At 42.4% G+C, this 15,790-nt stretch overlaps 1 protein-coding gene across 1 annotated transcript in view; it reads left to right on the top strand.

Annotated features, from left to right (window-relative positions):
- Positions 1 to 15,790, top strand: part of LOC112980484 (uncharacterized) — a 45,498-nt gene that overhangs the window by 16,221 nt on the left and 13,487 nt on the right. The window contains exons 7-9 of the mRNA XM_064505714.1: positions 3,611 to 3,703; positions 7,219 to 7,319; positions 9,443 to 9,593. Of these exons, the coding sequence (XP_064361784.1) occupies positions 3,611 to 3,703; positions 7,219 to 7,319; positions 9,443 to 9,593 (345 nt within the window). The remainder of the gene's footprint in view (positions 1 to 3,610; positions 3,704 to 7,218; positions 7,320 to 9,442; positions 9,594 to 15,790) is intronic.

The following is a 15,790-nucleotide window of genomic DNA, read 5'->3' on the forward strand; positions in this document are numbered from 1 at the left end:
AACTCTTCTGATATGGTTACCCCCGATGTGTTTACAGATGGGAAACTACAGCTGTCCTAAACTAATCAAGACAATCTCAGGGTGGTTGGTTTTTGTGTTTTGTTTTGTGTTTTTCTCTGTGTGCATGTGTGAGATAGATTGTCCATTCTCTCAGACAACCAATTTTTCACTCGTTCTGGCTTGTTAACTTTCCTTGATGGTGGATGAGCAGAACTATACATAGCATTCCAGGTGAGACTTCAGCACTACAGTGGCATTAATACTCTCTCAAATGCATCATTTACTTTGCTCCAACTAATGCATCAGGAATCAACTACCATTTCCTGTAATTGTCCCATGAAGCACAATGTAGCAGAGAAGAAAGCTACTTATTAAATATAACACAATATAATAACACAAATGTAAGGCTTTTTTTTCAATAGTGGGGAAATAGTATTTTAGAGTACTTGAAATACCTTGACCTATTTAGAAACTAAATTCTTGACAGTGTTGAATGCAGCAGTTGTTGTGCCTGTGTGATATCAATCATAGCAATTTCTGCCTGAAGTATAAGACCTAGGTTGCAGCTAATATTGCTAGTAATTAGGGAGTGCTTGATCTGGCCCAAGTATTCATCATAAAAATCAATGGAAGTTTATCATCTCTTTCTGTAGGTGAAATTAGTGGTTCTGGGCGAAACTGTATAGCCTCTTGCTCTTGTCAGTTTTGTATGTGTGAGCATACACTTTTCTGTGTTAACAGAAAAAAATTGCAGAAGTGGAGTCTTGAAGCCATACTCTGAACAGCCTAAACTGTTGGTGTATATATATATAAATTGCTAAATATATACCTTTAAGAGACTTATTTAACTTCCCAGTTGTTTTAAAATGTCATATTTCTCATTATAAGCCATTTGAATAGGGGAAAAATACAGATCTCCAGCTCTAAAATCACTGGATGTATTCATTGCTTGTGTATGTTATTTGTAACATGACTAGGTGTTCAGTCTTTCCATTTTCTAACTAACTTTCAATTTTTAAAAAGTTATTCTGGAAGTAGCAAAATATAAAAGCTTTGTTTTGGGTCTTGTGTCTCCCACAGCTGATATAGCTCTTTCTTTTAAGCCACCTTGCGCAATAATGCCGTATTTTCATCAATGCTTGTACTGCCTTGCAACTTCCACGCTACTGAAGTAACCCCTACACCCTCGTGTACCCCATACAATCCCATTTTCTCTTTTCCCTATTTGGGTTGTTTCTTGGGCCTCTCGTCTGTCTTGGGTTGATGGTTAGGCAAATGCAGTGTGTTGGACAGCAGTCACACAAGACAAGCCAGAATGGAACAGGGCTGAACTTTCTTCTTTGCCTTTCTTTCAGTAGAGATTTAATAGGATTTCTGCCCTTAAACCAGCTGTTAATTGTTACAACACACTCAAGAATTTCATATTTCAACTGCAGCTTGACTTTGCCACCTTACTGATGGGGGAGAAAGGTATTTTTGCAAGTGTTCGTTTCATAGTTAGTTTTTCTAAAGCAGCCAGTCATTATATTGTATGGCACCAAGCATCATGATTCACAGTAAGGGAGGAAGCTTTAGACCAGCAGCCCAGTCTTCTGCAAGTTCAGCTATTAGAGTACCCTTGCAGGAGTGGCAGAGCGCACTCAGCAGAATAGGGGTCTTGCAGATATTTGCAGAAAAGTTTCCTTCTTTTCCTTCGCTACCTTGGATCTCATTCCAGATTTGGTGGGGATCATGCAGCCATTGCAGTGGAAGCGCGCAACAGCCACTGCGGAGGGAGTCATTCCGCGATCCTCCCGAGCCCCTGCAGTGACAGAGCAGACAGCCTCAGCAGCAGCGGGGATGTGCATATACTGGCCAAGCAGCGTGAGGCTGCACTGCTCGGTGGGCAGTCTGCAGTGCTAGTAAGAGTTGTGTAAGCAGCTCAAAGTGGAAACTGCTGTGCAATTAAAGGAGATAAAGTCTTTAAAAAACATTTTTAATAGCTTTAACAGAGTATAATGGCTGTAGGCCAATAGTTAAAATTTAATAACTAAGACATATTAAGAGGTTATGTTTTGTTTATGCTTCCTATTAAATATGTTTATGAAAACATGTTAGAAATATTTCTTAAAACCCAGACTGTTTCCATTGTGTAGATTGGATTGAAATGACTAGCGGTATTACTCTCAGATATGTTTTGCACAATCAATATTTGGGATGTAACCTTTCATTCAGATTGGTTGGCAGCAACCAGAAAAAGGTTAACACATTGGCTCAACCCCCGAGCCACAGGAAAATCTGGGAAATCTTAATTTAAGTGTGAACAGTTTCAGACTGAGTGCAGCTGCAAACAACTCTGCTCAAAACTGCTTATGCAAGAACTTCCTAAACCCTTTCAGTCTTTGTGGATTAGGGTAACAAAGAGGTGCTATTTACAGTGTTTAAATAATCTGCCTCATTTTGATGGATATTAATTGGGACAGAATTCCCCAAACAGTAGGGCTGCAGGCAAATGACTAAGGTGTTGGCCAGGCCGCGGCCCGAGCTAAGCGGAGAGGGTGTGGGGAGCCCCTGGATGCGGCAGGAAGTCGGGAGGATGACAGGCGAGAGGCTGAAGGACCTTGCCGGTGGTGCTGGGGGGCACGGCTGGATTTCGGAGGTGGTCAAGGGGGGGGGGGTTAACGTGAGAAACGGCTGAACTTCGCGGATAACCGGGGAGCAGCTTGGGGTCCTCTGGGGAGCAGAGCCTTGCGAGGCCACCGGTGCCCAGGTAACCGCATCGGTGGGTCAGTGAAACCCCGTAAGGCCAGGTGAAGTACCACAAATACCAAACGCGGGCACAGACGTGGCAAAACTGGCAGCAACGGGGAGAAGCGATTAGGTGAGGGCTATTAGGGGGCAGGGAAGAGCAGCTGGCGGGCGGCGAGACGAAGATAGGCGGGAAAACGGGTGAATACCAAGATACGGAGATCATGTGGGCGGAGCCCCTCCGCCGAGAGAGCGCCGCCCCCCCTCCCTGCCCCGCGCCCGCCGCGGCACTCGGCCCACGCCCTCCCTGCGGCGGCCGCTGCGGCCCGGCCCGGCCCAGTCCGGTCCGGTCCGGCCTGCCCCGCGCCCCGGCGCGCCGCCCGCCCGCGCCTCCCCGCAGCGGCGGCGGGAGGGACCGGCTCGCGCGGACGAGGCCCCCGCTCGCTCCCGCCCCTTCCAGAGCGGCTCGCCGCCATCAGGCTCAGCGCGGCGCCGGAGCCGAGGAGGTTGCGAAGGCCCCGCGGGCGGCGGCGGCGGGGGAGGGAGGGGGACGGGGACGGGAACAGGGGCGGCCCCGGCCGGCGGCGGAGGGGGTGGCGGGAGCGCAGCGGGGGGAGGAACAGCGGCGGCCCCTTACGGGGGTGCAGCGGGCGGGGGGGCTCCCTAACGGTCGTCCCTCCGACCCCCGCGGGCGGGCTCTGCCCCAAGGGGAAGGAGCGCAGGGGGGCCGTCCCGCCCCCCCTCGCCGTTGTGGTGAAGTTACTTCACAAACACTTCCCGGGAACCTCTGGCGGGGCGGGAGAGGGCGCGGGGCGGCGGCGGTCGGGCAGGCGCTGAGGCGGCCGGGCGCGGCGCCGCTGTGTCCCTGCAGGCCTCCCGCCGCGATGACTTTCCAGTGGACGGCCGTTGCCATCTTCCTGTACGGGGAAACGGCAGTAATCCTCGTGCTCTGCCTGCCTTTTGTTTCTCCGCTGAGGTAGGAACCAAGTGTGCACGAGGCTGCCCTTAGCTGCTTTTCTTATCTCTGTTTTTATAAACGTCAGGCTTTGCTACATCTTCAACTAGTTATGGAATAAATTAAATGGATGCTGTTCGGGACTCGAGCATCAGGAGTTTCAAGACTCATAAACCTCTTCTAAGGAGTTTTTTTCTTCCTTTTCTTTTTTTTTTTTAAACACACATTGCTAACTGATGTGAGCTGCAGCTGGGCTTCCCAGCTTGTCCCCTCCTGCTCTGCTTCAGCAAGTGGGAAACTTGACCCCATCTTCCCTGGAGTGGGCATCCCATGCGAACTCCCCAAGAAACGAAAGGACAAGGGGCCTTTGCAGGGGCTGGTTACCGAGTTTCTGCAGTGAACCTTGCCTGTGGTTTGGCGTGCACTAGGCATTGTGGGTGCAGAACGGATATCTGATATTCAGAGCTAACTGTATGCAGCACTTGCAAGGGTTGCAAGAAGTCTGTGAGCATTTGTAAAAAATGCAGACTTGCACCTGATGTAAAAGATTCAGGACTGCTGTAAGACAAGGATCTTTAAACAAATCTAAGAAGAACATACTGATAGTAGTTCTGGAACACAATACAAACATTAAGAAAAATCATTCATTCTTGTCAAATAAATGCCCTTATTAAGGGAAAGAAATGTAACAGAAACAAAATGTATTAATCACTCTCATTGTGTGCAAAGGCCTGGCTTACGTTACTGTCTTGTTTCCTCTAAGTAGCTGTTCAACTTTGGTAATACTATTTTTATTTCTTTCTAATAAATACAGGAAGCTAGATAAGCTAGCTTCTCTACAAAAGGCTAGAGAACAGAGTTTTGTTTTCTCCAGAAGAACATCAGTAGTTCTTTAATAATAAAGTAAAATGAAACCTTAAAACATTTCAGAAAATCTGCTACTGTCTCAGAGTTGCGTGATAGGGTTAAATACTTGCTTTCTGTTAGATATATTTAGAATAAAGAACGTGGGTTTTGCTGTTGTGATACATTAGAGAACAAAACCAAAAACAGAACTTTGCAGTGTGCAGAGTGAGCAATTGCGTACTTAAACCTGCGGAAGAGTCCTGAAGTTGGTTGGATCCTCCACAGCCAGTATCAAAGTATATGCAGTTTTTCTCAACTTGAGAAGTTGAAATTGTTCTTAAATCTAATGTAACCTCCATTTTCACAAGTCAGCTCCTAAGGAGTTCAACATTACAATATAGATTACTGAGTTCTCATATTTTCTACTGGTTTCTAGTCAAAAAAGCAACTATATATGTGAGGGGGAGGGGAATATTATGGCAGTTGTAATCAGCAGATTATTATTAATGCTTTATGTGTGAGGAAAATAAGCTGCAAGAATGTCTGAAGGCTGATGACATATACCGGATATGTTGAGAGTATTAGAGTAAGTTTCACTTACGATATAAATAGGACTTTGGATCAAATCTTAGAAGCTGAAAGGCAAATTCATGACCTGCAGCGCTACAGAAATTTATTCAAATGTTAAACGGTGCTTTTAATGACACAAAAAGGATAGATTTTCGCGCTAGCTTCAGCGTATCTTTTTTGTAGCATGCAGTTGTTCTTTTGAGCAATGGTTTCTGAAAGAATGAAATCCCTTTATCCTTTATGTGACATGTTCAATTTTCATGTTAACGACACTGTCGCAAGAAGCTTGTGGGGTTAAAGATAAGATTTAGCAGTTGTGACAGTACCAAAGGGCAGTGGTTCTGCCAGACACTTCTTGGTGGCTTGGAAGCTGGTTCTGTCGTAATAGTAAAGCCTGCACAATTAAAATAAGATGGGAACCTGCTGTTCTTTAGAGTTTTGATTTACTCACTTGTCAGTCTTCAAACAGATATTTTGCCTCTTTTGTGCCTACACTCTTATGGGATTCTGAACTCCTTTTGAGATTTGCTAAAAAGTTTTTAAGTTCCTGGAGAATACATATATTGACAATATAAAAATGCAAGTTCCCCAAGACACAGAACTGTACTGCTAAGGGAATGTAATATACATAGTTTTGGTCACTATTATAATATGGAAGGATTGTTTTTCTGTTCCTTCTGTCACCAAAAGGAAATTCAGCACTAATAATATGTGAATGTCTGTACTTCTGGAGGAAAAATAAGGATGACAGTATAACAGAGGAAGACTTTGCAGTAAAGAGACCTTATTTTTAGCCTTAATATAACTTTGCAATGTAGTTGACCTGAAGTAGTACCTCAGGTAATCACTTCTTTTTAGGTGAAGATCAGTATGAAACTTGGAGAATCATACATTCAGAGAGTTGGTCAATATGACTTCCTTTGGGTTGTCACTTGGTCTTGATTAAAGTAAGCTTTTTCGTGGATAAATATTATGGCTGTCTGCTACAAAGCATTCATATGATACTAGAGGATTTAAATAAGCTTACTGCACATGCAATGCTAAAATAGTGTAATTCTTTCTGGTGCAGAACAAGTTGGAGATGATGCTACAGCCTAATTTGAATCAGGTTCTTAGTAGATTTGCTTTTCTGAATGACATTTTTTAACAGTCTCTGGAGAGTGTAAATACTTTAACGAAAGCTGGATATTTTACCTGAGTAATCAGATGCCAGTATGCCTGTGTTGCATCTCGATGGCACGAATAGGTATTACTTCATTTGCATACTGACACTGATTCTAATCTGCAGGAGAAAGGAGAGCTGACTAGTTTGTTGTCTCTGGCGGGTTCCAGTTCAGCTGAGCATACCGGGTGTTCTTCCTTTGTGCTACAAGCTTGAGAATTCTTACAGATCCTTCCATGCAGTAATATTGAATAGGCAGGTGATTGCTGAAATGAAGAAGTGCTCCTCACCACCCTTGGACCTCTTTTTCTCTCTGAAGTTGCTTCCTTAGCCAGCACATTTATGCTCTTGAAAGAGGTTTTAACCCTTGACATTAAAATATAAACCTGAGACTTGTCCTTTTGTTTTTACTTGCAAGTTAGAGTGTAATAACAATCTGAACATTTACTTCAAAACTGAGCAGACTCACCCTGTCAGTATAAAAGATGAGCCTTCAGAAAAGGAACAGTAGAAATGATCTTAATTCATTGAGGGGGTTGTCTTTTTTTGTTATTTGGCAACAAGGAGAACAAGTGGGTGAAAATAAAAGTGACAGAATGGATTTTACATTCTTTACCCCATCCCTGAATTCATTGTATTGTAGTAGTGCCTGAACAATGATAATAAAGTAATACTAACTAAAGTGAAAGCTAAAAATAAAACACATCTGGAGAGTACCCGCTATTGTTGTATGAGATGTTTTCAAGTCGAACTAGCTGTCTTTGCCTGTACTGGCAACGAACAAAAAAATATAAGTGAGGTAAACCGTTGCAAAAGTTATGTACACCTAATCTAAATGCTATTGCAATATAAACTGCATTCCTAGGTCTCATATCAATAACAAGGCTCTCCTCTGTGAGATTACTATGCTTATGCTCATCTACTATTTAATTATTTTTGAATAACACTTATTTTACAGATGGCAGAAGATTTTTACGATTCCTCTATGGAGCAAAATGGCTGTTTTTTGGAACAAGACATTCCTTACAATAATAGTCTTATTGATCGTCTTGTTTCTTGGTAAGTGTTAAATAATTTCTTAACAAATGGAAAAATTTAACAGGTGTATGGGGTTTGTGGCAGTAGATTGATTGGAAGGATTCAAGCCTAATGAAGGACAATTTATTTGTTTAACAGTTCTACAACAGATTGGAAGAGGAGGAGAGGGCTTATACTGTGTTCTCGTGTGAACGCTGGGAATCCAAATGCAATAGTAATATAGCAGTGAATGGGAGGGAAAAACAGAACTGCATCTACACTGCTGCTTGGTTTCACTTTCTTACACAAACAAAATGAACTTGAAAAATTTGATACCGGTGTTTGGCTAAGCTGCTCAGCCTGCAGTAGATGGCACTCTTTCTCTCAGTTGCTGTCAAAATAATGCATGAGAGAAATATCCTAAAGCTGTTTGAGGCAGTCTTACTCAGCACAGATACAAATCAGCTGTTGGATACATTTGTTGTGAGTAGATCCTGAGATCTATAGAGCAGCAGTAAAGCTCTACTGAAATATGAGCTTGAATGATGACCTTCTGCCTGACAGAATTCATTTAATGTCTGTCCTGGCTGCTGTGCATGGTTTGTGTATTGTTAAGTATCTTCTGTATTTCAGTGATAGAAATAGTTCGCCAACATCGATAGGAGAGAAGTGTTTACAGTGCTTTACAATGAAAAATGCTACGTAATTGCGAGTTAATGCAAATACAAAGAAAAAAATGTATGGTTTTATTGTCCGTGCTGAGAGAAACACACTAATGCACTGTGTTTATGACAAGGTCACAGTAGACCACAATACTATATTCTTAATAATAAACAAAATACTAGAAATGCAAATAAGCATTTTTATCACGTTTCTGAGCATCTGTTTATTTTAGAAGATCTTTAGCAGTAGATCCTGCAGTAAATGGCTCAAGATTGAAAAGTGGTGGATTTCAGTTACTCTCTTTGAACTCCAGTAAGAAACTTTGACCAAAGTTTGCTTTTTGAGTTGGTGATAGTCATTGATGTTTGAGGAAAGGTAGACTTGGGTAAAGCAAAGCAGTGTTGCCATAGCATAAGATGGTAAAGTAAGATTCCAGGACTAGAATCTTCCCATAGCAGAAGAGTATGGAATTTTGTTTGACCTTAGTCTTCATTATATTGTTTGAAGTTTCACTTATAATATAAATACATACATATATTTTTATATTTATATTATATTTATATTATACATAATTTATATATTTATATATATATAAATATATATAATATACCTTAATAATTTATGAACATGTAAGAGACAGCCATAGGTTGATGTTACTCATGCTTGTCTGTAAAGTCGATTTTTGTCTACTAGAGAAATGCAGCAGCAATTTAATGTTGCAGGCATAAAAGTGGGACGTGAAAAGTATATTTCTGTGGATGTGCAGGAGGAGATTTTAGATGTTGTATTAGCCTGTACAGTGACCTTAAGTTTATAGATTGTAATATGAACTCTCACTGGTTCAGTTTTTGTTTCTATGCTCCTTTCAAGAGTATACAGTGCAGCAGATGTAGGGTAGCTAAGGTGTAGCTTAGTCCATTGGTTCCGTTTGTGTTCAGCACTGTGTTACTACAGTCTTCCTGTTTTGATGGCTGTTTCTGAAATTGGTAGGTTTTTTTTCCTCTGTAATTCAAGTTTAAAATAGATCCTGCTTCTGTCATTACTAAAACACATACTTAGCTAAGAAAAAATCCGTATGAGGCAAATATTTCAGAAGGAGTCTCTTTTTCCCTTCTCCTTCCATGTTCTTACTGTTTGTCCACTGGGCTGAGTTTTAATTCAGATTGACAGCAGTGACTTTTTGACACTGTCTGTAGGGTCTCTGGTAACATTTGTAGAATGTGTTGCTTTGGCCTGTTTCCTGATGACTGCGTGTAAGCACTGGAAATGACTGTTTAAACAGGTTTTGGGCAATGATTGGGCATAACTCCAGAACTGTGTTATTGCTTCAGTGCTTTATGAAGGCTTATTGTTGAAGTTTGTGGATAACGTAAATGATGCCACTACTTGTGGTATGCCTGTTTGCTGAGCAGAAAGCCCAAATACATGTTTCTAGTATTACATCTGGTTTATCATACATGTGTATGAAAAAATGTGGATAAAGACATTGTTTTTATTTACAGATGCTATTAGAGAAGTTAAGAAGTACTCGGCTGCTCATGTGAGTGAAAAGGCTTTAAATGTCAATACCAATGCCTTTGATCATATTCAGATGAAACTCTTCCGATCACAAAGAAACCTTTATCTCTCAGGTTTTTCCTTATTTCTTTGGCTGTAAGTATAACACTTCTCTAATTTCTGCATAGCGCGATTCTTACAAAACTATTGCACAAAGTAACCCAACTAGAAGAAAGATCAGAAGGCTCATTTCAAGAGATTAAAAGAATTAAGCAGATTGGCTATGCTATGAGGCAAATGAGATCAGGGAAAATAATACCTTACAAATGTTTGAAGATTGGAAGGATATGTGAACGACACATGGAAAGAAACACTTTAAAATGTTTGAGAAAACATTTATTTTGAAGGAGAAGTTTCTTCAGGGAATACTTATTTCCTTCCTTAAACTTATTCCCTGTTTTCTTTTTAAACAAAGAAAATTGGAGTAAAAAAAGCCCCCAAACTAAAACATTGTTAAAATAATCCTAATATGTTGCAAGCTGGTATTATTGCATCCTGCTGTGTTAAAAAGCTGGCTTGAGTCTGACTTTAACCATTTCATCTAAAGTTCAAATTTAGGAACTGTGGGATAATGTTTCAGCTTCCAAGGAAGGCTTCATATTATTTCAGATCAAGCACTTTATGACAGCTGGCCTTCTGTGAGATTGTACTCTTAAATTTGGTATTGCTTTGGGGATGTTTTAAATACAGCTAATAACACAGGATAACAGAAAGGAGCATTTCATATCAGCCAGTAGCAGCCAAGACTACCTGTGAATCTTCTCAGCTGAGCAGGGAGCTAAACTAATTGGCCAAATAATGTGAATAAATAAGAATAGGAGTGTTGGTCAGAAGATTTCCTACTTCTACATTTTATGGTGATACCAAGCAAAGAATGCTGGCCCATTTCTGTAGCTCTTCCAGTGAGTTACTTGACATTCCCTAGATGTACAAGAGGAACGGGGAACAAGAAAATGCCTGGAATTAGAGGGACTTCTGACAAACTTCTTCCATTTGGACTGATGTATTGCCATTTTAGCTGACTGTTACCAGGAGAAGTTCATGAGGAGCACTGTACACAAATATCTGTCAGGGAAAAGTTCATACAAAACTTCAGTGGGAAAATTCTGGAGAAAACAGGGCTACAGTCTTGCACAGTGGTAGTAGGAATGCATCACGTTCTTTGTCTTGCTGTGGAAAGGCTAAGTAAATATGCATAAATATGTTTGTGGCCTCTGCTCCAACAGAGGAGTTGTTGGATTATGTCCTTCACTAGAATTAGAAGCTAGTCACCCAGGATGTTACTGCCACCCTCAGCTCTTAAGGAAGAAAACTTGTCAAGTGGCCCTAATGGATTTAATTGTGGAGATAACCTCTGCAAGAGCATAAAAATTTTGCTTAAAACCTTTTTTGAGCTACTGGCCTTTCACTGAAATTTAGAAAAAATAACTACTCCTACAGTAGTGGCTAGATCAGTGGACTTTACTTTGTAGAGTTATTTTGTTTACCCATTAAACTAGCATTGCATCTGTCAGGGGGAAAAAGAAAGTGTGTTCCTTGGGTTGACTTATCAGTATACTACTACCCAACCAAGTTAAGGTCACGTGTAGGTGCAAGTAGATATTTGGATGTCCCTGCTTGACTCTTGAGTCGGTTTTGGTTTGTTTCAGTATAAAGGCTAATTGGAGACTTCCAAAGAAGTGGTGGGTGGAAACTCACAAGATGGGGGTAGAGGAAGCTTATCACATCTGGCAATACAACAAAAGCTGGTTTTCCACCTGTGGTTCTGCAATTGCAGAATATGTGCAGTGGCCTGGGAACAGGTGAGGGAGATGACTGCCTCTCAGTAGAGGTATCAGAGCCAGCTGAGTCCCCACCAAGTGTTCATGCGAAGAGGAAAAGGAGAGTCATAGTTACCAGAGACTGTCCCCCATGGCAGACAGAGGCACCCATTTGTTAACCTGATTTGGTGTCTCGGGAGGTGTGGAGAGGCTACTGAGGTTTGTCCGGTCCGCTGTTGCCCCTTGCCACTCATCCATGTGAGCACTTTGGCATATCAAGAGTGACCACAAATCTCTGGGAACAAAGATGAAGTGTGTGGACCCAGGTGGTGTTCAGGTCAATCCTCGTGAGGGGGAAAGGCTGAAGTAGGAGTGGATGCATCCACCAGGTCAATACCTGGCTGCGTGGCTGGTTTTGCTGGCAGGGCTTCTATGGCTTCTATGTTCATGGGACCCTCTTTAGGAACAAGGACTGCTGGACAGGACAGGATTGTGTCCTGTGGGGCAGGAGTATCTTTGACAACAGCCTTTGGGTGAAGAAGACTTTAAACTCAGTATATCAGGAAAGGGTTGTCATACTGTGAAGAGAAGTGAAGGCATGGGGAAGAGATGGGAATCATCTGGAGGACAACAGGATGGGGAAGACTTTCATACTATGCTTATGAAAGCAGCACAACTGGGGACCCTTATTAAGTTCTTGAACACAAATGCATACAGCATGGGAATCTCACTCCTCCTGTTTGAAGTTTGTGCACAGTTGCAGAGCTATGGCCTCATTGGTATTACAGAGATGTTTTGGGATGGCTTGTATGACTGGAGTGCTGCAATGGATGGATACAGGCTTTTCAGGAAAGACAGGCAGGGAAGGAGAGGAGCATGGATAGCATTTTGCAAAGGAGTGGCAGGAATGCATGAGACTTTGCCTTGGAACTGGCAACAAGCCAGCCAAAAGCTTATTGTTGAGGAACAGAGGACAGGCATCCGCAGGTAGTGTTGTGGTAGGTGCCTGTTATAGGTAGTGTTGTGGTAGGTGCCTGTTATAGACTGTTTCATCTCTTGACCAGGCATTCTTTACACAGCTGGAAGCAGCCTCATGATTGCAGGCTTTGGTACTCAGGGAGGAGAAGACTTCAACTATCCCAATGTCTGCTGGAAGGGCAATAGGTCTGGGTGCAAGCAATGCAGGAGATTTCTGTGGTGTGTTGAAGACAATTTCTTAATGCAGGTGACTGATGATCCAACCAGGGGAGATGCTTTGCTGGGCCTATTGCTCACAAACAATGAAAAATTGGTTGAAGATATGAAGGTCGAGGGCAGTGGTGGTGTGAAGGTCGATGGCTGCAGTGACCGTGAGATTGTGGAGTTTAAAACTCTGAAAGAACTGAACAAAGAAAAATAGTAGAATTGCAACCCTGGATTTCAGGAGTGCAGGTTTCAGCTTATTTGGGTATCTTCTCAGCAGGATCCAGTGGGAGACTGCCATGGAAGGTAAAGGCCCAGGAGAGCTGGTTGATTTTTAAGGATGACTTCCTCAGAGCACAAGAATACTCCAGTCCAATGTGCAGGAAGTCAAGCGGAAGGCTGGCGTGGATGAACAGGGATCTACTAACAGGGCTAAGACACAAAAAAGTACACAAAAGGCGAAAATGAGGATGGACTGCCCAGGAAGAATACAGAGATGTTGCTGCAGCATGCAGGGATAGTGGTAGGAAAAACAAGGCTCAGCTAAAGCTAGAAGCAGAAAGGGATGTGAAGGACAGTGAGAAGGGCTGAGAATAAAAGGAAGGCTAATGAAAATGTAGGCCCACTGCTCAGTGGGGCAGGGAACCAAATGATAAAGGATATGGAAAAGGCTGAGGCACTGAGTATCAGTACCAGCCTTACCTTGGTTTTCACAAGGTCTGCCATCTGGCCTCCCAATTCTCTGAGCCTTCTAGGAGAGTCTGTGGGAATGGAACATAACCCACAGCAGAGGAAGATACGGCTAGGGACCACCTGAACACAACTCCGTGGGACCAGATGGGATGAATCCTGGCATGTGGAGGGAGCTGGCCACCGTCATTGCAGGGCCATACTCTATCATCTTTGAAAGATCATGGTGATCAGAGGAGGTTCCTGATGATTGGAAAAAGGTAAATATCGCACCCTTCCTCAAGAGAGACAAGGAGGATGCAGGGAGCTACAGGCCAGTCAGCCTCACCTCAGTCCCTGGAAAGATTATGGAGCAAACCTTCCTCAAAGCTGTTTCCAGGCACATGAAGAACAGAGTGATAGGGAACAGCCAGCACAATTTTACTGAGGACATGTCATGTCTGATCAATCCTATTGCCTTTTGCAATGAGTTCACTGGCTGTGTGGATAAGGGGAGAGCAGTGGATGTTGTGTGCCTTGACTTCAGTAAGGTCTTTGACATAGTTCCTTATAGTATTCTGATAGCCAAATTGTGGAGAGACATGGACTGGAGAAGTGGACAATAAAGTGGGTGGAAAATTGCCTGGACCTTTGTGCTTCAAGGATAGTAATTAGTGATGCAAAGTCCAGCTGGCGTCCCTTGGGGATTGACACTGGGGCCAATACTGCTTAATGTCTTTATTAACAGCCTGGATGATGGGATGGAGTGTGCTCTCAGCAAGTTTGCAGGCTATACCAAATTGGGGAGAGTGGTCAGTATCCTGGAGGATAGGGCTGCTATTCAGAGAAAGCTGGACAGACTGAAGAGATGCTCTGAAAGAAACCTTATGAAGTTCAACAAAGGCAAATGCAAAGCCCTACATCTGATAGAATAACCCTGCACAGCAGTGCAGACTGGGGACTGACTGGCTCTGTAGAAAGCAGCTTTGCATAAAAGGACCTGGAGGGCCTGATGGACAGCAAGTTGAACATGAAACAGCAATGCAGTCTTGCAGCAAAGGCGACCAATCACATATTGGGCTGTAGTAGCAAGAGTGTAGCCAGCCAGTGTTTCCCCTCTATTTTGCACTTGTCGGACTGTGTCTACAGGCTGTGTCTAATTTTGACTCTCCAGTGCAAGGTAGATACTGACATACTGGAGTGATGATTGCAGAGGGGCATCAGAACGGTGGGGGGCTGGAGCACATCACGTACGAGGAGAGGTTGAGGGAGCTGGGCTTCCGCTTTAAGAAGAGGCAAAGGGGAGGATCTCGCTGCTTTATACAGCTCCCTAGTGGAAGAATATAGAGAAGATGGAGCCAACTCTTCTCAGGGGTCCCCAGTGAAAGGACAAGAGGCAACAGGCCCAAGTTGGAACCTGAGAAATTCTGACTTGATAGAAGAAAAATACTTTGTACCACAAGAGTGGTCAAACACTGGAACAGGGACCCTGAGAGACTGGAATATCCATCGGTGGAGATGGTGGGAACACAACTGGACAAGCCCTGGAGCAGCTTGCCCTACCTGGCCCTACTTTGGGCAGAAAACTGGACGGGATGACCTGTGGAAGTCGTTCCAAAATACTTGATTCTGTTGATTCTGTTGATTCTGTTGATTCTGTTGATTCTGTTGATTCTGTTGATTCTGTTGATTCTGTTGATTCTGTTGATTCTGTTGATTCTGTTGATTCTGTTGATTCTGTTGATTCTGTTGATTCTAGTAGTGATGTTTTGTTGACTCCTGTTTTCTAATCTGTGTTCTTCCTATGTAAGTTAATAAGCAGTAGTAAAACATACTTCGCCTTGGAAGAATGTGGGCATGGGGACCCTAGCCTTTTTTTTTTTTTTTTTTTTTTTTTTATCTAAACCAAAAAAGTATGAAAATGAGCTTTCAATAAAGAGCAGGGAGAGTGGCTTTTTAGCTTACCTGGGAAGTTAACAGGTTCTGTTAATGTTCTTTCAATTATGAAAAGGACAATTACTTGGATTTTTAAATTTCCTTTGAAGAGCAGATATATTATAGGAATGATTTTAATTCACTGTTGTCTTGGCCTTTCCTTGATTCAGCAACATTATCATTGTGAAAGACTCCAAGATAATGTATGAAAGTGATGCAAAGAGACAATCATAAGTTCAAACCAAGGAAGATATTTGCAAAGGTTGGATTTGAGGTGCCATATGAGTGCTAGCTTTCATGTGTGTTCTGATTTACACAGTATCAACAGAGTACTTTGAGAATTAATAAGTTCTTATTGCTGATTTTATCCTAGTCAGGCCTTTATTAAAGTTTTTATATCATACTTATTACCATAACACTGTTGCTTGGATCTTGCCTGTCTTGATCCATCATACTTAAAACACTAAGTCATTTAAGCGTATTTCAGCCTTTAAGCAAAGCAGGTCTCTGGACCCTTAATGGTTGTGAATTTTTCTTCTGCAGAAGGTAAAAATCAGAGCTGGGTCTCAGATTTTTGATAGATGAAAATCTCTTCAACTTTACTGTTATTTGTCATTGGTGAGCCTGGTTGTTTCCCTTTAAGTGCTTAAACAGTCCTCTGTGGTTTTGTTTCACATCTAATATGAAGCTAGAGAAAAGAGAGTTGTGTTGCTTTCTTTTTTCTTTTTTTATTTTTTTAATTTGTGC

Source organism: Dromaius novaehollandiae, chromosome 1 (genome assembly GCF_036370855.1).
Source record: "Dromaius novaehollandiae isolate bDroNov1 chromosome 1, bDroNov1.hap1, whole genome shotgun sequence".
NCBI classification, from domain to species: Eukaryota; Metazoa; Chordata; class Aves; order Casuariiformes; family Dromaiidae; genus Dromaius; species Dromaius novaehollandiae.